At 33.7% G+C, this 26,705-nt stretch overlaps 1 protein-coding gene and 1 long non-coding RNA gene across 2 annotated transcripts in view; both read left to right on the forward strand.

The window, feature by feature from the left end:
* The first annotated feature begins 7,325 nt into the window (after window positions 1-7,325).
* The window catches only part of LOC149559955 (protein LEAD-SENSITIVE 1-like), a 98,183-nt gene continuing 78,803 nt past the window's right edge, over window positions 7,326-26,705 (forward strand). The window contains exon 1 of the mRNA XM_089824375.1: window positions 7,326-7,769. Within this exon, the coding sequence (XP_089680501.1) occupies window positions 7,676-7,769 (94 nt within the window). The 5' untranslated portion in view covers window positions 7,326-7,675. The remainder of the gene's footprint in view (window positions 7,770-26,705) is intronic.
* Window positions 8,906-9,782, forward strand: LOC149559956 (uncharacterized). The gene is made up of 3 exons (XR_016363643.1): window positions 8,906-8,947; window positions 9,165-9,375; window positions 9,457-9,782. It is a non-coding gene; the product is annotated as an uncharacterized LOC149559956 (long non-coding RNA).

Raw genomic sequence — 26,705 nt, forward strand, 5'->3', positions numbered from 1 at the left:
TATGCATAGATGTCTTCAATGTGTAAAATCCTACCGACAACTTGTGAAGAAGCTCCAAACAAATTATCTTCAAGTGAAATATAAGGATGCTTCTTGAATCTATACCTAGGCATCTCATTAACATCATAGATTGCTAGAATTGTCATTATTTCAAACTTAAAACCTTAAGTTCTCTTTAAAATATGACTGCATGAGCGATAAATACCTTTTAAGATTGTAAAATTAGAGCTTCTATGAATTCACTTATAATCTGCTTCAAACAGTTCAAGTTCACTCTCAAATTTTCTTCTTAGGGCTCTCCAATTCTTTGCACTATCAAATGGTGTTAATTCAATCAATTTTAACCATTAAATTTGATTTGATTTGATTCTGCATCAATTGCCCAAGTCTTATAATTTTCTTTCCTTTTCAAAGATTTGTTTTCCTTTTGTGCACTCACATATGAGCTCCAAATGACATGTGCTCTTAACTATAGCTTCCTTTCATCCATATAATACTGCCATGAACTTCACAAGTTTTAATTCAACCTATCAATGGTTAAGTAATTTTCTGATGTCATTTCCCCTTTATTTTCTAATGAATTGATTGCTTAGATTGATAAGGGTTTGTCACCTAATACAACTAACTTCAACTTATTTTTAGATGAGTCATTTGTCTTCTTTTCTACCCATATTTGTGTGCTTGTAGGAGTATGAGCTTTAACAAATGTTTCATTGAGGTTCTCTACATGCTCTTTCACATTTTATTTATGTATTTCATTCCTTCTCATATTGTTTCTTGCATTCCTTTTATAATTAGATGTCTTTGCATTCTTTGATCTCATGTCATTTGTCCTCATATGTTTCTAAAACCATTGAATTTGCAATGTATTGTTGTATGCCCAAGGTTTATGCAATTATAATAGGCTATGACATTGCTTCCATATCTAGGGCCTGATTGATTGATCTATAATTTGCAATCTCTAATAATATGCCCAAAGTTGTTGCACTTATAACATATATCTCTATTTCTTATGACATTTTTTTGCTTCAATAGGTCTACTAGTTGTAAGGTTAGTAACTTGATACATATTATTATTATTAAATCTAGGTTTCCTACATTCATTAGCTTTATGCCCATAAGCAAAGCAATTATAACAATAACCAAAGAAGGGTTGGTATACTTACATGTACAATCCTTCTTCATGTGACCAATTTCATTGCATAAAGTACCTTTCATTAAAAAAATTCTTCACTCCTTTAGGTTGTTTAGATTGTTTAGGTACTTCTTTGTTCAAATCTTCTTGTTGTTCTTTAGGTTGTTGGTTTACTAGATCTGGTTCCTCAATAACTTCAAATCTCTTAGATGATTTTCGTTTATAGTAGCCAATATCAATCATATCACCTTTAGGTCTTTGTGCCATGATTTTCTCATCAAGCTTCTCAGTGATGGAATACAACTTCTTAAGATGTTTCCTTGTTTGTGTAAGCTCTCTTTTCACAATAGCGTTATACTTATCAAGTTATGTATATTGTAACTTTTTAGATTCAAGTTTAGATGTTACCTTGGTAAGTTCAAATTTCAAATATGCATTCTTAGATTCTAAATCTGATTGACTTTTATTCTCATCTTCCATCAAGCTCATCTTAAGATTGGTAGTTTCAAGTTCATGCTTTAGAATCTCATTCTCCTTCTTTAGTTTAGAAACTACATCACTATCATTGATCTGATCATTTGACTAATTCTTCTTAGATGTAGTAGATTCAATATGCTCTTTCAATTTCTAAATGAAATCTTGCGCTTCTCTAAGTTTTTTCTTTAGGTTGTCTCTTTCTTCTATGATTACATCAAGTTCCTCTAGAGCTTCCTCTAGGTTCTTCAGTAATTGGTCCATATCCATAAAAATATTACTCAAGTTGTTAGACCTCCTCTGAGTAACTATGATCTTATACCAATTGTTAGAAATATGAAATACTGGGAGGGGGGTGGGGGTGAATCGGTACTCTACAAACATTTTCCAACTATGGATATATTTAACAATATTTAAGCATGTAGATAAAATTAAACTAAAAATTAAACATAACAACAACACAATGCAACTCATAACACCATTATTAACTAGGGAAACCCTAACCAAAGGAAAAACCCGGTTGGGATGGTACCCACAAAATGATCCACTAATCTTAAGTATCTTGTGAAAGATATTGACCCTATTAGGAGTCTATTACATCTGTATATTGTATCTATATTTGTTAGAGGACTAGGCCTTTTTAGAAGCCTCAAGCCTATTAGGAGTTGGTATTACAATTACAGATGTAGCAAGCTGGACCCACTACTCAAGCATGTATATATAATGATATATTATGTACACAAAAAGGTATATATACAAAAACCCTTCTAATAGTCTTAATATCTTCAATATCTAATTTGTCCTTGGTGGCTCTCTTCATAAAACTTTGCATGTACTGTCTTTTCTCTTCTATAACATGAAGTTCACATCATACAATACTTATAATACAATGACATAGTCATCACACAACTTTGCATACAAAACTCTTTCCTTCGTACCCAATTATACCATCTAGTTGATATTCAACCTTCTTGCATGCTTCCCAAAACATAAAATCACTTCATGATAAGTTAGGGTTAACATCTAGGATGTCCTACCATGATAGTTAAGTAATTATTTTGTTAAACCAAAATAATCTCTTAACACAATTAATCATTTTCTCAACTTTGTCTTGTTCTGTCTGTGCAAAACTATAACTGATAAATTGTTTATATCTTTGTCCATACAAGTCATAATGACTTGTTCTCTCAGATATAGAATCCTCACACCCTGTACTACATTTTACCGATTGCACACGTGCCAAAATGCTATCATTGAAGTGTGCTAACCAAAAAGGTGCATCTATTGGAATTTAATCTTTATAACACTTAAGATAATTTTCTAAGTCTTCATACCAAAAGTATGTCTTCATATCTTGCTAACTTAATACAGTAACACTGAAGTATATCCATGCTATCCTCTAAACCAAATTACCAAAACCAAAGATAGCCTCTCTTCCTGTTTTGATATAAGAGGAATACAATTATTATTGAAGTCTTTAAGCATAAGTCCCCCAGACCTCAATTCCTCTACCACCTCCACAATATCTTGTCCTAGAGTGTTCCAAAACTTTTGAAAAAAGAGAGTTGGAAAACCATCTAGTCTTGGGGATTTCTCCCCACTCATGCTAAAAATAACTTGTTTAACATTCTCACCAACAATAGGGGCATATAACATTTTATTTTAAGCCTTTGAAATCAAGTTAGGGATAATATCCAAGATAGAAGGGTTTGTCTCGTTATGAATAAGATTTGAGTTGAAAATATCATAAAAGTGTTTGGAAAACCTCTTAATTAATATCAACTGGGTTAGTTAACCTTACTTCATCCTCATTATTGATAGAGAAATTTTTATTGAAGACAAGTTAACCTTGACTGAATTATGAAAGAACTTCATATTTCCATCTCTTGTCGCAAGCCAAGTTTCTCTACCTTTATGATGCCAATATACTTCTTCTCTTACTAAGATTTTGAATACCTCCTATTTAAGGAAGTCTCAAGCCAAAACTCTTGTTCAACCATACTTAAAGCTATGACTAAAGAGTGTAAGTCTACTAATTCTTTCTTCAATTTGAACTTTTCAATGAAAATGTTTTGTAAAGTTTCCCTATTCTATTTTTTTAGCTAATCCTTAATAAACTATAGCTTCTTAAATAAAGTCAAAGCCTTATTCCCTAGTTTGATCTTAGTCGCCTTCCACCATAGATCAATAAGTCCTTCCAATTCTTCATGTAGAAGCCACATAGTCTCATACTTAAATGGGGCTCGGTCTTCTTAGATGTTTTAAGCTAATCGATTAATGATCAAACATAGAAATAACTTTGCCTAGCAAAAACTAGTCCATAACACAACAATTGCCTGACAAAAGGAATTTGTCCATTTTCCCAATAATATTGAGAAAACCCTGCCTCTTATTAGTCCATGTAAACTATCCATTTCTTAGGATTAGTTCAACAAGTTCATTATTAGTTAAAAAATTAGCAAAGTCTCATTGTCTCTACCCAACCCAACCTTTCCCTCCTCTCTTTTCAATTGGATAGAAGACAACATTAACCTAAAATAAATAACTCATCCTCTTGTCTAGAGGGAATATCAAATAAAGCCTACCACACCAACCTTTTATGCCCCTAGTTTGTTGGCCCATAAAAAATTATAATGTTGAGCCTTAAGAGTAACTATTTGAATCAATTCGCATCCAATGCCATCCCCTCTCCTATTCTTTCAATGTAGCTATTACATAATATATATTCCAAACAAAAGCTAAATACCACTGCCTTTGAGAAAAAACACCTCCATTTGGGAAATCTATGGGCAAAACTATCCACATCCTTACTCTTAAGCTTAGTTTCTTGCAAAAGAACAATGTCTGGTCTCGTTGGATCCAAACATCTTTTGATCAAGTAAATATTGTTAGGGGCATTACAACCCCTAACATTTGATGAAAGGATCCTTGTAAAGGGCACAACCCTTTCTTGATCTCAAAAGCTTGGCTTGGTTTGCATCAATGCATTGCCGTGGCCAATTTTACATGAGTAGACTTAGGTCCCCACTTCTTTTTCTCCCTTATATTTGGTTTGGTAATATTAGTGGGTTTGTTTGACAATCCTCTCTTCCATGATGTTAGGAATATCCGAAAACCTTAGAAAGTCCTGATCATCATTATCATCTAAAAAGGCCTCATTAGAGTTTGAATCTTACTATCCACTACTATCCTTAACTCCTTCAAAAGAAGTTTACAAAGTTATGATTGGAGGATACGAATATCCACATACTGTTGATTGGCATCTTCCTCCTCGGCCAAAGAAAGAACAACTTCTTTTAATTTATCTCCAATCAAAGCTTCCTCATGTAGAAGATCCTTGTATGCTAGAGAAATGGTAGCCTTGTTTGACACCATTTGCACAAATTTCATTTCCATTTAGGCTAAAGAAGGTAAAGGCATTGCTTTATCTAGTCCTAACTCATTTGGTGGAATCCAATTAGCAAAATCAAGTACCTTAGTATCTTAAGCTATCATTGCTTTCCTATTACCTTTCATTTAGTTTGAAATATTATAATTCATAACATTGCCTAACAAACCTCCCCCTTACAAAGTCATCATTTTAAAACAAAATAGAAATTTCTTCCTTGACTAGGTCACACCAACATTGGCTATAGTCAATTTGATCTATTTTCTCTCCACGAGAAAACATCAAAAGACCAAGAGAAGGATCCTCATATCTATCCTTTAAAATTTAGGAGGAAACCTTTAGAATCACATCTACATAGGTATCTATCTCCAAGCCTTTCCCTTTCCCCAAGCCATCATGCCTTAAATCCACTTCTACGGTCTACTGGTGCACATCTACCTCAATGGCCTATTTCTATGTGCCCTCCCCATTTCTTATTTCTATAACATTAGGGATTGCATGTAAACACTGACACTTGCCCAACATTCTAATGTATATTGATAAATCATGTTAATAGCCTCCTCGTGGTGCATATAACCACCTAGTTAATCCCTATAATATTTAGGGTTTCAAGATTTGAATATTCTTGTAGCAAGCCAGGGAGTTTGATCCATGTGGGGGATTCATTCAATTTGGTTGTCAAATGGTTACATTTTGTAGACCAATCTAAGATATTAATCCCATCTCCATTAACAAAGAAAGGGCCACTATTGAGAGGCCATTCTTTCTGAACTACCATAGCACATATAACTAGATAAAAACCATTTGACAAGGGCTTAAGCTACCATCCTTGTCCTAGGGTTTTCTCACACCACTACTTAAGCTTAGGGTAGGTCAGCCAAAGCCCCACCACCACATTTGATTATGAAAGCACACTCTTTAAGGAAATTGATAGATGTTGTCTAGTGTGGAGTCTGATCAATCTCCAAGTGGGAGATTGTTAGTTTGTGGTGACTAATCAAAGAAGTACTGTACATACTTCATAAATTCTTTGGGGTTCGAGGCATCAACCCGATTTTTTTTTGGGCTACTATTCGCCAATGGTGGGCTACTATTCACTAATGGCTAATATTTACTAATTGCCTATTGTTTATATTCACCAATTTATGGTTGACATGTTGTAACTAATTTTAACCCTAAAGCAACAAAAATATTTGTGTAAAAGGGTTTAGGGTTAGGGATTGTTTCATAAGGTGTGATGCAAAAAATGGTTCTTGCGGTGGTATTGAGTTGTAAAGGACTACAAATTGTAATTAGGTTGTAATCACTGGATCGTAATAATATTGGACTTGTTGTTTGGTGGATGTAGGCCAAGGTTTGGGTGAATCATGTTAAATCTTGGTGTCTTGTGTTCTTTTTTGTGTGATCTATTACTTTCTGATATTGTTTATATTTGCATGTAATTGTTATTTTTGTTTGAAGTTTGATCCTAACAATAGAGTCTAGCCATTCCCTATTTTCTATGACTAACAAAGTAACCAAGAAAGGGTCATAACCCAAACTTACCGACGAGCTTGGGATATTCGTTTGCTCTAGGATCTTATGTCTCCAAAACTTCTTCACAATCTTTTTGAAATTGAAATGCAACCCAACTTTCAAATCTCTATAATCTTTTTGCCATGGATGATCTACCCTTTGATCGTTTTCTCGATTTTGCCAAAAAGGATTTTGTGACTAAATCCTCTCCTGCCTAATACACCACGAGGCTTGAAACCCTTTTTGAATAAAACCAATTGATTCCCAATCAAAAGGTTGTTGCAGCCATTTATGAAAATGCCAATGCAATCTCGATCTCCCATTGTAATCGAAACCTAAATGCCTTCTAAAGCCATGTCTCCACTCTACACCTTCGCCACTAGGTCCATGTCCTTGCCTATCCAAACCTTGACCACTCTTGACCCGCTCCTTTGAGATTCCACCTGCAGATGACCATTGCAAAGATCCCATTCCCTTCGTTCCCTTGATTTTTGAGAGACCTTTAATGATTAACACAAGGTGTTGAATGACTTTAGTACAATCTCTTTTTAATGCTTAAATATGCAATGTGAGCAGGGCACATTCAATTCATATTATATTTTGTAATTATTATGCTTGTTAATTAAGGAATTTTATTTTTGTATGAGTTGCTATTGGCAAATTAAGAGTCTTCTTTTGAGAACACTTTAAAATGACTATTTTTGACCCTTCGATATTTGAAAATTCCATAAAAAAAAGTCTAATGTTGAAGATTAAAAATTGAAATTATGTGGTGTATATCTAGCTTTTTAGTATGTTGATTTTATTTGCAACACCATTTCCACGATCCGTCACGTATGAAGAAAACTAAACTCATTTTTTCTCAATCCCGCGAAGTGAGGATGCGCGGGCTAACACTTCTTTTAACTAGGCCAGGTTTAAAACCTCACCTACTTACTACACAAACAAAACCAGAATGGGAATAGTGAGCGAACGAGCATACTTAAGAGGGAAGTAATGAATTGTCCGCTATCTCCCACAAAATCTTAGAATCGGAGTCCCTGTAAAACCAGTGAATGGGAGAGCAAATGAGAATTTTTAAAGCCTTCATACTTCTTCTGATTTCAGTTTAGACAGATCAACTGAAGAGTTTAAGCTTGTCTTCAACTATTACAATCTTAATCATGGGAGTATTTCCTAATAGGATCAGCAAAGAGGATCTCCGACCAGGAGACCATGTTTATTCATGGAGGGTGGCCTACTCCTATTCTCATCACGGTACCCTCATTTCCCATTACTTTTCCAATGTTTGCTTATTTTTCATCACCAGTAATGGGCGAGACTCTAGACATTTTTTCCCTTTTTCCATTCCTCAATGTATTTTGTCTTGGAATTTTCCTTGTTTAACCTTATCAGAAGTAGATGACCATCAAAGGCATTAAACATATAAGATTGACATAGCCCATTAGTTGCAGAAACATAGCTAAATATGCAAAATGAAAATGTAATTAGAAGCAGAGTGTCATATAATAATACTACAATGTTATTCCAAATCCCTCTTAACAGTTAATTTAGTGGGTTCTGTTCAAGCGCTTCAAGTCATATTGAAGCAACAGTTGCTCATCTGAATTGGCTCAACTCGTTAACATATAGAATACGGATACCCTGTCCATAAAAATGACAAATCAAATATAGTGCGCAAAGTGATTCATGTTAATTTATGTGGTAGCTTCCGTCCACGTTAATATAACACTGTGTGAAAGTACAGGGCATTAGTAAATATCCAGAAGCGATACACACTAATCAAGTCATGCAGAAGAGTGGGCATTTAATCAGCTATTTTATTGATGAAATCACCTGTCAAGGTGCCCATCTATTTCAAATGTGATGACTGAGTTGTATCGCTACTATGAAATTTACTTAGGAATCGCAACTGGTCTCATCCTGCTCAGCAAGCCCACTCTCAATTGTTTGTGGTAGTCGATTTCCCTAAACATTCAACATGTGTACATAGTTTAAATGTGATGATGGAGAGGTATCCTTCTGGTCATGTTTATCAAAAACTTGCAACTGCCTTCATTCTTTCGCTAGGCCTAACCCTCATTTGGATGTGATATTTTACATGATTAAATATTTCAATATTTGTATGTAAAACACTTAACATACCTCTTAGGGATTTGAATATAAATCTCCATTAAGAAAACCAAGATGCTTTACAATCAAAGTTCGTCCATCTGGTAGGGGCATTTTATCATATTGCTATCTATTAAAATGAGTCAGAACCTGCAGCATGCAAATAGATTGGGCTTTTATTAGCTTCCTTTGTTATATTTGCTAGCACATCTTACAGCATTATACTTTTCGGAAATTGTCAAGCAGAAGTTAGGTATTCATCCATTGCCACCTCTCTTTGAGTGGATCTCACCTTTGGCAGACTTGGTGTATTTCCTTTCCAGGTACAGGCTTTGATGTTCACTTTAGCTTTGTTGGGAAGAGATTTTCTATGTAAACATACTTTTAGGTATGCGTAAACTTTTATTTTATGAAGTAACATGAGATACATTTCCATAAAGTAATTGAGGAAACTTTACCTTGTTAACTACTGTTATGCTTTATTGAATTGTTCAGCCAATGAAGCTACTTGGAAACATCTGCTGAGGATGTGAATGGCAGGTGGGAGGCATATCTATTCTTGCAAACTCAAAGTTTCATAAAAATAACACTTGAAGATTTGCATGGCATGTTAGAGAGATATCGATTCTTGCAAAGTTGAATGAAAGCGCCTATTTTAGTCCTTTGCAATTTGCTGACCAGCTCTCAGATGGAATATCAACCATGACATTTTGACTTCTCTAACAGCATTGAACATCAGCAGGGATTTTATGTAAGCCAGTTTACCAGGTACTTGATTGAGAACAAAAGAATAGCTCATATGGGATCTGATCATTTGTTTTTCATTTAGCAGGACAAGGTAAACTTGGTGTGGAATTGGAGAAGATAGTGAACATGTGGTGATTCAAACTCTCCAGATGAAGATGAGAAGGAATAGTAATCAGTATTTTATACATGTCCATGCTTGAAAACATGTCATACAAGTTCAGATAGTAGTGGATGCTGAAAGGAATATGATAATGATTTGAATTTTGAAATATCTAATACCAGAAGATCTCCAAGTGCATTTGAAATTCTGGATTACAAGGCATTGGACATATGGGCAATGGGCAAAAGTATTAATGTAAATGACTTTTTGGAGGTTACTATGGTAATGAAGAAGGAAAGAGACTGGAAAAATATCATGGGGAAATTTGATGCTAGATAGATTTACAATCATAGTTGATAGTGTTAAAATATAACTTCAGTAGAAGTGTTATTGGTACTGTTTTTTGTATATGATTCTCTCTCTATATATGATTATTTATATATTAGTGAAGTCAATCATATATATTATATCAAGCATATATATATATGCTCATATCCTCATATATATATATATATAAAATATTATATAATATAATATAATATACTTAGAAAAACCTTAACTCACCCGATATTCATATTAATATGTATTTAGCAATCTTAGTTTGTATCGGGCCAAATTTAGGATTGTTTCAGGCTTCCTCTTATAATGCCGACAGTGGATACATGTCCACATAGGGACATGTACTCTCCTCCATCCTATTAATATTGATATTGCCGTGAGGTGAAGGATATCAATCGATGGCAATGTTCTCTCTCTCAACAGCAGATCAATATTCAATTTAAAACAATTTCAGTATTATACTATTATATATATATATAAAATATCATTAGAATATATTCAGACCGAATATCTGTATATTATCAGTTGTATTTAATACTCAGTCTGAAACATATTCAGACTTATTCAATTAGTTTGAAGCAACAATATTGAGTAAAGATCTATCTCAACTGATCTCTATCAGAGATCCTTTACATTTACATTGTATTAGAGCCATCTTGATAGAGAAATTCAACCTTATAATTTTTAAATATCAGATTCTAAATATCTTCAATTCACCATTAGATAGACTTGAAGGAGCCGCAAAATTTGAATCGTGGAAAATTCGAGTAATGATTATTTTACGAGAGATGGAACTAGAAGAATATATAGAGAAAATAAACCTGTACCAAAAATTGATCCAGACAAAACAACCTGGAAAAGACACAACAATAAAGCTATGAAGATTATTATAGATTCTGTGAAGGATCACATTCTCCCTTCTATATCAATTCTTAAGGCATCTTATGAAGTGTTTTCCACTATTAAGAATACCGTCGAAATTAATAACACTAGTAGATTGTTAACATTGAAACAAAATCTACTATACGTAAAAATGAACAATGAAGAATCAATTACATCTTATTTTTCAAGAATCTCGGAGTTGAAAGATCAACTTGCAACTATTGGAAATCAAGTAGATGACAAAGAACTTGGCATTATAACTCTCAAAGGACTACCTCTATCTTGGGAAACATTCATTCGTGGACTAAGTTCTCGACTTGAACTTCCAAAATTTGAACAACTTAAAAATGAATGTACTCAAGAAGAGTCAAGATTAATATCTAGAGGAATAAGTTTAAATCAAGAGGGAGGCATTAAAGCTCTTCAAGTAAATACCAACAATAAAGGAAAGAAAGGGAAATTCAAATGGAAGAGAAAAGAATTGAACAAAACGTAAAAGAAATGAGATTGGTCAAAAGTATAATGCTTCAAGTGTGACAAATTTGGCCATACTCATAACTTCTGCCTAGAGCAAAAGAAAATTCAAGCAGCCCTAACATAAGTCAAAAATGAAAAAGATGAAAACCTTGCATTCTACCTAGCACTCTCAAGTGAATTAAACTCCAACGAAAACACAAGGATTATAGACAGTGGAGTTGTTAGTAATTAATGTTCACAATAGAACTGGGGGGGTGAATTAGTTATATAATTATCAAACTCAATAGCAACTTAAATCAAACTTAATTATGTGAGCAATGTAATCAGCAATCATGAAAGACAAATATACATAATGACACTAGATATGTTGACTAGTGAAACCCTTGATCAAAGGGAAAACCCTGGTGGGAATGATACCCACAAGATGATGTACTAATATAAATGTTCCTTGTGAAAGACTAGATCCTGTTAGGAGTCTGATTAATCACATTTAATACATGTGAGTCCCTATTAGGAGACTTGGAATCCCTGTTAGGAGTTGTGGAAGGTAGTTGAATCCATTGTCCAAACAACTTCAAGATCAGATCAACGAACCCATTGTCTAATTGACCTCGGTACTATTCCTTTAAGAATAATAGACATGAAACAAGCTTTTACTTCTTCCTCTATCTAGTACATTGGACTTCTTCACCTTTAGATTGTGCAATCAGATCTGGAACTCTATACTCAGTAATAATAACCCTTAAGGTCACTTACACGCATAGATAAGTCACTTTTCTTATGTAGTGCTTTGCTGCTCAATAATTCGCAAGTCTTGTTTGCTCTCTATATGTTAAACACGGAAAACATCTTTCTTTTATACCATGCTCAATAATAAATCCTTGAGTTGGCATCCCACTTAATTATAATACATTAATTAAATGAATACACATTTAACTAATGCTGTCGGCTCATAGTTATGAACAAACTTTCACACATGCGACTTCTGCACATGCATACTCTCTGACGCCATTAGTGGTCAGTACACTGTGTCCAGTTAACTACGCAACCTTTCACTAAATTTGTAATGAACTACAACAATCACACAATAGGAATTGCTTTCCTAATACTTTGTTTCCATACGGTTCTCTATAGATCAATCATATCTTTTGTACACTGTCAATTCAAGTTCTGTGCATTTACCCTTGTAACAAAGACATACTGTAGTATGCATTGGAAATTGCACAAACAGATAAGTAATATATTGTTCTTAATACAAGAATCATAGTCTGCCACTTTGTTAGTTTTTTACAAACTTATTACTATGTTGTCATGAATGACAAACACAGTCATGAGTACATCATATCAATGTTCTGCAATGCTCCCCCATAGCATTAACATTCATGCTAATAATCTCCCCCTTTGGCATTCATGGCAACATAGATGAAAAACATCAAAAACATCTAAGTTCCAAGAATACCAAATACACATCTTCATCATGTTCCGCTTTCTTCCCAATTGAACTACATAGAATATTTTTTATGTCACTCTCCCCCCCATTGACATCAATGTCAAAGGTAATAAACAAATGGTTCAATTGCTTAAAGATATAATAATTTACCAGCATGACCACAAGCCAGTTTGTTGCTTTACAACTTTCGTATATAAATCCATAAACAACTCAAGTGTTTAGAGACACTGTTGCATACCGATTACCAATTACCAAGAGTCCTTTGCTGACTCTGTTCATCACATATACTCCCCCATTGAGAAAGCATCAACATTCAATTTAGTCTAACAATGGTGCTCTGTTCCTTGGGCTAATGCACCTTTGCATCTTCTATTTTGAAGTAGGCAGGGGCATAACCCCAAGCATACCTCTTAGGTACTCAAATATATCCTTTGGTAAGGCTTTTGTGAAAATATCTGCAATTTGTTCCTTAGTATTAACGTACTCTAGTTTGATTTCTTTCTTTGCAACTTTCTCTCTCAACACATTGTTTTGCAAGTCATTGTTAGTGATGACTTCCATATTTTCATGGTTAACCTCTAGATCAACAATACTTACCAAAGCTATCTCTTCTGCTACTTCCCTTTTCTTAATCTTATCAAAATCACTCAAGAATTCTTAATCTTTATTAGAAAGAAAACTCTTTCTTGCTTTTCTCAATCTCTTAGGACATTTACTTGAAAAATGACCAAACTCTTTATATGTCCAACAAACAAGAAACTTCATACCCTCAGGTTCTCTCCTTGTAAGCAGATCAATACCTTCTTTTATCTTTGTATCATCTTCTATTCTGGATCTATCTTTGCTTGTGCTGTTGTTTCTTTGTATGCAGCAGAAGGATTTTGGATCTGTAAACTCAATATTCTGTTCTTTACACAAATTTGATAACTCACCAAGAATTTTCATAACTCATGTGTCGAATTTTCTTTTGTCAGAAGCAGGACTTTCTTCTTTGAATATGTTCAGCTGAAATACATTACCTCTGGTTCTTGTGCCAATACCAAACAATTTTCCTTCCTTGTCCTTGATGATGCATGTGTCATTACCAAACTGTAGTTGGTAACCTCTGTCCACAAGCTGTCCAACACTTAACAAGTTATGTTTTAGTCCATCAACAAAACAAACATCATCAATATTTGTTTTACCATCAAGTTTGATAGATCCAATTCTTGTAATGTGACAGGTTATACATTGTTCCCTGCTCTGACAATCGCTCCATCATGACTTTTGAATTTGACAAATTTGCTCATTTCACTAGTCATGTGATCTGAACAACCACTATCAATGATCTAATCTTTCCTTTCAACTTGTGAAATCAGCACAAATTCTTCTCTAATATCTTTGTCAAGATTATCCTCCTTTATAGCTCCGAATCCCAATTCATCTTCACTTTTGCTTTGGTCAAATTTTTCTTCTTCTTCTTCTTCTTCATTAGCATATAAGCAATTCCTGGGTCTTTTAGGTTTGAATCTTCCCTTATACTTCCTTTCTCTATTAGGATGCTTAGATGCATAATGACCATATTCATTGCATGTCCAACACTTCCACAAGAAGAGCTGCTCCTCCTTTGATTTTTTCCTCAATAGTTTTGCTGCTGCTGGCGATGTCTTCTTGTGCTTTTGTATTCTTTGCTAGACCAAGTTTAACACTTAATGCACTGAATGCTGTCTCAACTTTTGCTAATTCTCTAGATTGTTTTAGATCAAATTCTGTAGCTTCAATCTACCAAGCAATGTTTCTTTGGTGAAATTTTTAGTACAGGGTATCATTAGCTGAATCATCTGTGTTACTGTCTTGAAAGGTGGTGTTAGACTTTTCATGATCTTCCATATTACTTCATCATCGGATTTGGTTCCTCCATAGGATTTGATTCCTACAACAATCTCAGATATTTTGCCAATATAGCTTCTTACAAATTCATTATTCTTTCATTATTCGAGCATCTTGAAATGCACAATGCAAGTTTTGTAATCTAACTCTTTTTGCATGTGTATCATCCTCATAGTTAGCTTCTAAAGTTTTCCAAATTTCATGAGATGTTTTGATTAGTTTTACCTGACTGTACTCACTTTTAGGTAGAGCTGACAATATTGCTTCTCTTGCCCTTATGTTGCACATAAATACTTCTCTCTGCTCCTTGGTGCAACTTTCAAGATCATCTTCTTCCGCAATCTCCTTAGATACCTTGGTTACAAGCTAATATCCTGGACCCATGCACAAAAGATGAGTTTTCATCTTGTCCTTCCAGTTGTCGAAATTGATGCCATCAAATTTTAGACTTTCCTTTCTGAACATATTCGCATAGATCTCCTTAGGTTTTTAAACCCTTTCTTCAAGGACCTAATGTTCTGGTACCAATTGTTGGTAATTAATGTTCACAATATAACCGAGGGGGGGGGGGGGGGTGAATCAGTAATATAATTATCAAACTTAATATCAGCTTAAATCAAACTTAATATCAGCTTAAATCAAACTTAATTATGTGAGCAATGTAATCAGCAATCATGAAAGATAGACATACACAGTGACATTAGATATGTTGACTAGGGAAACCCTTGATCAGAGGGAAAACCCCGGTATCATTCCCACAAGATGATGTACTAATATAAATGTTCCTTGTGAAAGGCTAGACCCTGTTAGGAGTCTGATTAATCACATTCAATACATACGAGTCCCTATTAGGAGGCTTTGAATCCCTGTTGGGAGATTCTAACCCTGTTAGGAGTTGTGGAAGCCAGCTGAACCCACTGTCCAAAAAGCTTTAGGATCATATCCACGAACCCACTGTCCAATTGACCTCAGTACTATTCCTTTAAGAATAATAGATGTGAAACAAGCTTTTACTTCTTCCTCTGTCCAGTATGTCAGACTTCTTCACCTTCAAATCATGCAATCAGATATGGAACTTTGTACTTAGTAATAATAACCCTTAAGGTCACTTTCATGCATAGATAAGTCATTCTGCTTCTGTAGTGCTTTGCTGCTCAATAATTCGCAAGTCTTGTTTGCTCTCTATATGTTAAACATGGAAAACAAATTTCTTTTATACCATGCTCGATAATAAATCCTTGAGTCGGCTTCCCACTTAATTATAATACGTTAATTAAATGAATACACATTTAATTAATGTTGTCGGCTCATAGTTATGAACAAACTTTCACGTGTGCGACTTCTATACGTGCGCATTCTCTGACATCATCAATGGTCAGTATATTGTCTCCAGTTAACTGCGCAACCTTTCACTACATTTACAATGACCTGCAGCAATCACACAATAGGAATTGCTTTCCTAATACTCTGTTTCCATACGGTTCTTTATAGATCAATCATATCTTTTGTACATTGTCAATTCAAGTTCTGTGCACTTACCCTTGTAACAAAGACATACTGTAGTATGCGCTGGTAATTATGCATTAACAAATAAATAATATATTGTTCTTAATACAAGAATCATAGTCTGCCGCTCTATCAGTCTTTTATAGACTTATTACTATGTTGTCATCAATGACAAACATAGTCATGAGTACATCATATCAATGTTTTGCAATGCTACCACATAGCATCAACATTTATGCTAACAGGAGCATCATGTGATATCACATACTTTAGGAATAAATTTGAAAGTTTGAATGATATTCCTCTAAAGAAGTAACTATTGGAAGTAACTATTGGAGATAACTCTACACATCATGTAAAAGGTATTGGATCATGTTCAATACAACTGAATTTAGGTATCATTCTTCAACTTAAGAATGTTTTATTTCTATTTGGTATAATGAAAAATTTGGTCTCCATCTCTGGCCTTGCAGACTAAGGGTATCGAATCACCTTCCAAGAAGATAAAGTACAATCTTGGCCAAAGAATTCCAACATCAAGAAAGCTATATCCATTGGATTTCGAGATGGAAGTTTATATAAACCTTGTAACCATAAAAATTTATCCCTAAATCATGAAATATCAAACTCAAATGAAATCTGGCATAGAAGACTAAGTGATTTTCATTCTCATGCCTTATCATCTATAAGAAAAAATAGTAATAGGGGTTACCTAGTCTAAAAACTAATCATTCTGGTATTGTTAAAGGATGTGCCCTAGGTAAAATCACAAAAGGGTCCTTTCCCAAAAGTGAACACAAATCTAATTTTGTACTTGAACTCATCCATATTGATCTATGTGGTCCTATATCTATACCTTCCCTAAGCGGATGCCTCTACTAGGTGATTTTTATAGATGGCTATCCTAGGAGAACTTGGATTTACTTCCTTAAACAAAAGGAATCAACCAAAGTGTTATCCAAATTCAAAAAATTTAAGGCCTTAGTTGAAAACCAATCTGGACAGAAAATCAAAACCCTAAGATCAGATAATGGGGGTGAATATATCTCAGAATCTTTTAAGATTTTTGCATTTCTGTTGGGATCAAGAGGGAGTTTTTTGTACCATATAATCCTCAACAGAATGTAGTAGTAGAAAGGAAAAACATAACCATTATTGAATCAACCAGAGCCATGATGCATGATCAAAACCTTCACACCTCATTGTGGGCTGAAGCTTCTAATTGCGTAGTTTATTTCCAAAATAGATTTCCTCACTCAATATTGGAAAATTCTACTCTTGAAGAAGTATTTATAGGCAACAAGCCAGATTTAAGCCATCTAAGAATATTTGGGTGTCCTTTTTATATTCACATTCCTCAAAAAAAAGAGAACCAAATTAGAACCATCTGGAAAGAAGGGCCTATTCATTGGATATAGTGAATCATCCAAAGGTTACAGGATCTATGTCCCTGGACAAAGAACCATTGAAATTAGCAGAGATGTAAATTTGAAGAAGACATTGCTTTTAATCTCTCCAAGAACATTGATGAATCATACTCAGAACCTACCACTGAACTAGATGAAAATATTTCAGTAGAGAATGAGAGGGAGATTGATACTAAACATATTACACCTCCTATTCCAAATTCAGAGAATATTGAAAATCTTGACAATAAAAAGAGACTACTTTGGGCTAGAAAAATGATAGAAGAAAATCACATAGAACTTGATGAAGTAGTCAGAGAAAACAAGAGAACTAGGAATAATTCATGCTATATAGCATTGCTATTTGAGCTCCTCAAAATAGAGCCTACAAATGTCAAAGAAGCATTATTATGCAAATCTTGGAAAGATGCAATGATTGAAGAATACCAATCCATATTAAAAAATGATGTGTGGGATGTTGTTCCCAGACCCAAAGATAAATCAGTTGTCTCTTCTAAATGGCTATACAAAATCAAGCATGCACTAGATGGTAGCATTGAAAAATACAAAGCCAGATTTGTAGCTCGTAGATTCTCTCAAAAGGAAGGAATAGATTGTGAAGAAACATTTGCTCCATTTGCCCAGTACACATCTATTAGGACCATCATGGCCATTGCAGCATCCAAAAGGTGGAAGATACATCACATAGATGTCAAAACTGCGATTCTAAATGGTGAAATTGAAGAAGTATATATTGAGCAACCAGAAGGATTTATTACTCATGACAAAAACTCTCATGTATGTAAACTAAAGAAAGCACTGTATGGTCTTAAGCAAGCACCCAAGGCATGGTACAAAAGAATAGACAACTATCTCTCAAAATTAGGGTATTCCAAAAATAAAGTTGATTCTAACATATACTTCAAAATAGTTGAAGATGATATGATTAAACATGTACTATATGTTGATGATTTACTAATAATAGGTGACGAACATCTTATAGCTAAATGCAAACAAGAACTAACAACGAAATTCGACATGAAAGACCTAGGACTTCTTCATTACTTCCTAGTTCTAGAAGTCTGGCAAAAGGAGAATACATTTTCTTAAATCAAGGAAAATACACTGTTGACATTTTAACTAAGTTTGGAATGATGGATTATAAACCCATAAGTACTCCTATGGAAGCAAATCTACATAAATTGAAGAATGGATTTGAATCTGAACCTACTGATCCTATTTACTACAGGAAAATTATTGAGTCATTGATGTACTTGGTAAACACTCGTCTTGATATCTGTTATGCAACTAATACATTAAGTCAATTCATGTGTGAACCAAAGAAAATATATCTTATGGCAGCTATGCATCTTACGATACTTACGAGGTTCAAGTGGTATGGGTCTCAAATATGATCAAGTTGAAATCAATTTTCATGGATATTCAGATTATGATTGGGCAAACAACTCTACTGGTCGTAAGAGTACCACAGGATGTTTCAGTTTTGGGTCAGAAATGATTTCTTGGTTCAATAGAAAACAATCATTAGTCGCCTTAAGCTTTATTGAAGTAGAATATATGGCCTCTTCCATGGGTTTTAAGATTATAGCTATAGTCGGATTGATTTAATCATAAGATATATATATATATATATATATATATATATATATATATATATATATATATATATGTTATATTGTGATTTATATTATTAATATATATTAACTAATAATGATTAATCATAGAGACATGTCTCTCTTGAAGAGACATGTCTCCCACTCTTATATTTATAAGAGATTGGGATTTGCATTTGGAACACATCAATTACAATGGCCATGTTAGTATATTTGTAGAAAAGATCCATGTTACTTAACATGGTCTCCGAGCAAGGCTGCAAATATAAGTAATTTTACATATTGCTGACTATAGACTCTCACACAAAGCATCTAACAGGAAGATGAAAGAATTGAGAAGTCCAGATCAGTGAACAATAAGGGAAATCACAACCCCATCTGGACTTGCATCCGGTTCTGGCTCTCTCCATAGACACTATGTGCTACTTTGTGTTGACCACTAATATATTAGATAATGTCACTTTAAAAACCACTATCACATGTGAAGTTCTGTTCCATGAGCGTATTAGACTCTGAGTTGACATTCCTATCTCAATGTTGCATGCTGTGACTTGAATGTGGAAGTACACGCATGTCCCATGGTCAATATTTGAATTCAATACATTATATCAAACTCTTGGTGGATGCTCCCTTGTTACCACCTATCAACTTAAATATTTTGAGCCTGAGCTTTAATGTCGATTCAAGTCCATATTATCAATGTCTGCTTTGATGCCATTAACTTCTACTATTGATCAATTTAGACTTGTGGAGTGCTTAAGTCAATCTCTGGCACCACCTTTGGGAATATACAATAAACCCCTAGTTTTCAATGTCATATGTCCATTACAAAGTGTGAATAATTTGGATCAAAAGGCACTTTCATGGAAAGTCACCATGCCTTTACTTCTTTGTCTTCATATCTTTCCATGCTTTATTGCGAACTTGAGCCCCGATGCTTCAAATACATTTGTATGTTCTACCTATTGACTTATGGCTTGGTGCCGTGAAGTGTGATGTTCGGTCTCAAGCATTTCGTTGAATAGATCATTAGCATCATGTCTTCAAGTACCTGACTTATTCACAAAAGGAGTGATATTATATCACATATTTTACTAGTCTGTAGTGCATCCTCAAATATATGAGTCCTTCATTCATGCAATTGTGTATTTGCCATCTTTGACACATTGGATAACATCATGTGAATTGATCATCTGTGATGTGAATACGAAGAAAATTAACGATGAGGTCTGGAATGTGGTCGCGGTAAAGGCAAGCTATTAAAGAGAATGTGGATCAAACCACAAAAACTGTATAAAGGTATCGAAAGTAGAGTGGGCTCCACACATACAAAATGCGCTCAATTATCTAAGAAGATAAAATAATAGAGCCAATGCACACAATCATTATAAGCTAAGGTCTTGAGACCTGATCAAGTAAGTATTATAATCAATTTGAATATTCCATATTTTCAAGCAAGGTCCAAAATTCTAGGAGACAATATTGAGTAAGTATAAATAGTAAGTTCAATGATTCCTTTGAAATTATTTGTGGAACTATATATTTATTTATTCAATTTGTGTGTGTGTGTGTGTGTGTGTGTGTATATATATATATATATATTTAAAGATTAAAAGTTTACATGATTTAATGTTTAGATCATTTATAGATGTTTATTCAAAATTAAATTTTTTTCTTGTAGTTAAAACTATATTATCATTAAGAGTAATTATTTAAGGTTTTTTTTTACTATAAGAGCTATTTGTTTTGATATTTTCCTTCGAGAATGTTATTGCAGGAAGAGGGAGATTTAGATTCAGGGGGAGTCTGACACATGCATCTGAAGGAGCGGATAGAGAATATGTGGCAATGATCCTTTAAGATTTTGATCATATCAGAATTAAAGAGAGTGTCGACTTCATTTAAACTTTTGGCGTCATGCATATCATTGTGTGATTTAATCCCAAATCCCTTGCAAGGTTCTCTAGACAAAGTTTGTTCCAGAAATTACTACTGGTTATGTTATTGCTAGAATATAGAAAACAATTCAAAATAAATGATCCATCCTGGTTTTCTTGAGTGGGTGTTGATGCCTCTATTAATAAGCCTAATGAGTGTTTAGATCTTCATTTGACTAAAAGACCAAACTAGAAAGAAGAAGTCGAAGATAGAGGTTAATATCATTCATGGATGATTGTCCCTCATTAGACTTGATATTGATTGAAATTTTTTGTTGAGCCATCCTTATAAATATTGGTGTCCATGTTTCATTCCCTTTCGTTATCGGGAGTTATAAAGAAAATGAATAGTTTATGGGGCAATACAGTGTCATGAATGGGAAACATTATAGTCAAGAGCATAATATAGTTCCTTTCTCTCTCATGACAATATTGAGAAGCAGTAAGCTTACTGTTAAGTTGCTGATAGTGTAGCAAGAGAGGGTCCAAACTCATTTCATTAGCTATGATATTAGATCAACTAATCAAGTAACATTATTGCTTCAGTAACATTATTCCTTGAAGACATAAACAAGGTTGACAACTTCTTACATTGTCAGTCATATGATGAGTGAACAGCAATACATAAAGTACTCATCTTTCAAAACACATCAATGATTTGTTTAATGACATCAAGCAACAAGTTTTTGGAGTGGAAGATTTTGATGTATCAAGTATCAATGTCACATCATCAAGTCGGAGCGACTATAAGAGACAGCCCAACTATGGACTATTAAAAGGGGTGGAATATTTTAAGGAAGAGGAGAAGTTGTATATGTGATTTTGAATGGAAGATATTGCCAACTTCTCATTGCAGTAGCACAAAAGTTATTTAATTTTTCTCCTCCTCAATGCTAGGAAGTACAAATTTTGTTGACATATTCTTCCTTTCTAATTTACACAGTGAGTCTCAACAGATTGCATAGATGGCAGAATTCTTTAGGACAATGGTTCAGTTTAGTAAAATGATAAAATGATAAATGAACCCTTAATAGTCAATACTCAACATGGTACAAACATACTAAGGTTCTGAGATCTATTAAACAAAAAAAGGAATCCATATTTGATTTGATGCAAAATTGTTCAACAATATAAGAATGAGTGGGAATTTTACATTGTGGAGGGGAATAATAGTCAATGTTCCATTCCCACTTGAACCTTCTTTAGAGGGGAGATGTTCCATCCTCATATAATCTAAGAAGACAATTTCTGAATCTTCACGTGCAAATAAGTATTCTTATCTTTTACATTTATCTACTCATTTTAGTCTCTCTCTTATATGTAATTCTATACATACTATAAGGGTTATTTTCCTTGATCTTCTCCTTTATGTTTGAGGATGTTCTTATAGGAAAATTAGGTTGGTACTTTACACATGATACCAAATATTGTGCAGATTTAATCTAATGATAGTAGCTCCAAAGACCTTGATGATCAAGATGGATAAAGTGTGGCTCTTAAAACAAACGTCTTTGATAGTTGAAATTATGAGATCCTTCTACATTAAGAGGGAGTATAACACTTCTTCTAAGGCAACGCGGGAGCTTATGTTACATCCCAATTTTTGCTTAAATTTTATCTTTAGTTAAAAGATAGACGTTGAACCAGAATAAAATTTTGGTTGTTCATGTGAAGTTAACCGTTGTTCCATCATGATAGTTATAGCCGTTGTGTTCATGTGAAATGAATATAGTTTATAGCCGTTGTGTTCATGTGAAATGAATATAGTTTATAGCCGTTGTGTTCATATGAAATGAATATAGTTTATAGCCGTTGTGTTCATGTGAAATGAATATAATTTTTCTTTAGGTTGTTCAATCAATTATTATGTATGATGAAATTCCTAACGGTATTATTTAAGCGAATTATGAACTATGAAATTGATGTTTTTGGCAAGAATGACTGTTTTGAAGGTTGCAGGATAAAGACTCGAGAAGGAGGGGAAGCATTACGAAATGAGGTCATCCGAAAATGGGACGATCATGTGACCTAGTTATCAGGAATATCAAGTTTGATCAAAAAGATGCCATGGCAAGGTTGTTAAAGCTTGACAATAAAAGTTCAAAGTGGAAAGTTACATGAGCTAAAAAAAAATAATACAAGATTATTAAATTAAATAATAAAATTACCTTTTAAAAAAAAAAGAAATATCATTTAATATTATATCATTATTTTGATTTGAATCACAATTAAATATTTGCAAAGTGGCACTATTATAAAAGGATCTATAATACAATAATGTCACTTTGAATATACTTAACTATAATCTAACCAAAATAATAATATAACATTAAATTATATTAATAAAACTTTTCACCCTTTGTCCCAACGTTTTATATTTTTAATTGATGGGAATTCTAAACGTTTTTCAATCTTGTAACGACAGGAGATGAAAAGCCGATTCATATCTTTTAAATTTTGCCTTTGTCGTTTTCAAATGACAGTAACAAATGTTTCCGCTTGTTCCTGCCTTCGCGATGGTCTCAGGTTTTGTCTACCAATAATCTGAGAGTGGTGATAAATGAAAGTCTCTCTCTCCCTGCCGTGAGTTACTTGCTCCAGACTTCCTTTTAAGATCCCATGATCTTCCTGCCAAATATGCATCGCCTGCAACCCGTTTTGGTTAACCACGAAATCATTCATTGAGCCACGTGAAAGCCATTCTTGCACCTTTTTTGAGAGTCGGGATTCAACTTGTATTGAAGACTTCACCAACAGGGCGCTTAGTAGTTGTAATCAAGTAAGAGTGTATTAAAAGCGTTTTCATTTCCTTTGCTCACGAGTTTCCATCCTTTATGTCTTTTTCCTTTCTGAGTCGGGTTGAAACAGAGTACAGGGTTTTGTATAAAGGTTCAGTCATAATATTACACTTGTGCTCATCATAATTGTAGAAAAACCAACAGAGTTGTAAACATTGTTTAGCAATTAAGGTAGATAATGTTTATGATAGTATTAAGACTTCTGATCTCATTTTATTCTGTTTGACAATACCACTTCAATCAACAATACTTTTGAATATAGAACTATTCCATGATCAGCCCATGTTATAAATCTGTAGAACCGAGTCATGAACTGTTCTGCTTCAATAAACCAAAATCAGTAATAATGATCAATTCTGAAAAATCAAGGAAATTTTGAGAATGTAGAATGATAATCTTATGAATAAGATATAACGAGTTCAAGCACCGAAGAATCACCGATCTAAAGATCTGTTAATGGTGTGAGGTATAGATGAACCTGACACAAAGAAAACAGGAAAAATATCAATAATTAATTATAATCAAAATAATCTGATTAGCTCATGTAAGTCCACTTTGAAGATTAATTGTCAAGCTGAGCGGTGGAGATCGGGTTACAAAAACCCACCTTTGAAATCCCTGGCCAGGGCGATAGAAGGGCATTCATGCCACAACAAAATGATCGCGTTGTTGTCTTGATACTTCAGCTATTCAATCGAATAGCTGTTGGGACCTCAACCCACCTGAGTACTTCGATGACTGGATTGATGAACATCCCAAGCCTGACCTCAGGGTAGGGAGGGCCGTTCTATTAAATTAGAACTTGTGGGGATAAGTAAAAAGGTCCGCGGTTGGGAGGTTAAGCCCATGTTAATGCTTCACCCCTCACCAAAGTCAGAGCTTGGTCAATTAATTGGAAGAGTCTCTCAAGAAAATCAGTACGTATCTTTGTTTATTTAAATTTCTTTATATAATCTGAAAGATTCTTTCATGTAAATTAGAAGTAACATAAAATGATTCTTTAAAGTAGATTAGCTGAGGTTTTCTTGTAATAATTTAGACTAGGGTTAAAATTCAGTATTTTCAACTATTAGAACAAATTTGATATTCAGTAATTAATCTAGATTCAGAATTTTAAATTAGCTTTTATATTAATTTAAGTATATTAGAATATTAAATTAAGCTAATTTGTAGTTGTAGAAAATCCAGATGTTACAGCTTAGAAGATTAATACTCAGAGGGAGTCTAGAAATACATGCGTATGATTGCATGATCTTGATGGGCCTACTCTTGAGTGCATCATGAGGAATTATTAACTTATCACTAAAAAATCAAAAGATTGAAATCAGATTTAGAGTGAGTTTGACAAGCATCCTTGGGTGAAGAGAACTTTTGAGGAAGTAACTAGAGGACCTGACTTCTCAAGATCGATGATAAGAGGTAGAATTTTGAGGTGCAATCCTTTGTAAATGATATGTTCTCTATGAGGAGAAGTTCTAAGTGAAATTCTTTGTAATGCTTTTTTCTGTGAAAGAGAATTGAGGTGAAAGCCTTATACCACCCTCTGACTTGGTTCATGGTGGTTACTATTTCGCATATGATATGTAATGAAGGTGACAATCTTTTATTGACATATATAAGCAAAAGTTAATCATTGTAAGATGACAATCTTATAAATGGTAGACCTGTTATCATGACAGACTTCATCAAGTTGTTGTCCCAGAGTGCTGAAAGTCATGATAACGAATGTATTGTAATAGACTTCATTAAGTTGTTACAAAAAGATCAAATTTTTACAATTGTGTTATGAAAGGTGACGATCTTTCTTATGTGTGAGGTCACTATTTTAAGGTGACGACCTTGTCAATAATTGATCTATCTCGTAACAACAAAATGTGTTGGAGCAAGTGTTATCATGGTTCTTCAGGCCGGATTCCGGACACCTTGATAACCAACTTATCATGGTTCTTTGGGCCGGATTTTGCCTGACACCTTTATAACCAACTTATTATGGTTCATTGGGCTGGATTTTTGCCGAACACCTCGATAATCAACTCATCATGGTTCTTCAAGTTAGATTTTGCTGGACACCATGAAAATCAATTGTTATGGTTCTTCAGGCCGGACCTTGCCAAACACCATAACTTAAATCTATCATAGACCACACTTAAAGTGGTGTTCAAATTTTGTATTATATTTGCTTCAATTTTTTTGGCTAAAGAGGGAGCGTTGAGAAATTTAGCCTTATAGTGAAATTGTATACTTGAGAACATAATGTGTTCTACAAATCCTCCTAGCTAAGGAGTGTTAAGATTATAGCTACAGTTGGATTGATTTAATCATAAGATACAATGTTGATATATATATCATAGATATATAATATTATACTACATATATATAATATTATATATATAATATATTATACATATGTATTATATATAATACATATGTTATATTTTGATTTATATTATCAATATATATTAACTAATAACGATTAATCATAGAGACATGTCTCTTTATGAGACATATCTCCTACTCTTATATTTATAAGAGATTGGGATCTACATTTGGAACACATCAATTACAATGGCCATGTTAGTATATTTGCAAAAAAGATCCATGTTACTTAACAACTGGAGCTAGAGAAGTAGTATGGTTGAGAAAATTGTTAGTTGGATTGTTCAAGAAACCTTTGAAGTCCGCAATCATTCACTGCAATATTCAAAGTTGTATCAAGCTTTTGGCAAATCCAATTTTCCACAATCGATCTAAGCATATTGAAATACCTTATCATTATATTAGGGATATGGTAGATCGAGATGTTCTCAAACTAGAATACATAAGTACAAATGAGCAGATAACAAATGTCCTTACCAAACCTCTTACTAAGTTCAAATTGGAATATTTCAGAGGCAAACTTGGTATAATTAAATTGTAATTATAAATATTGAAATTAA

Source organism: Cupressus sempervirens, chromosome 4 (genome assembly GCF_028749045.1).
Source record: "Cupressus sempervirens isolate cs-2001-9-10 chromosome 4, ASM2874904v1, whole genome shotgun sequence".
NCBI lineage: Eukaryota > Viridiplantae > Streptophyta > Pinopsida > Cupressales > Cupressaceae > Cupressus > Cupressus sempervirens.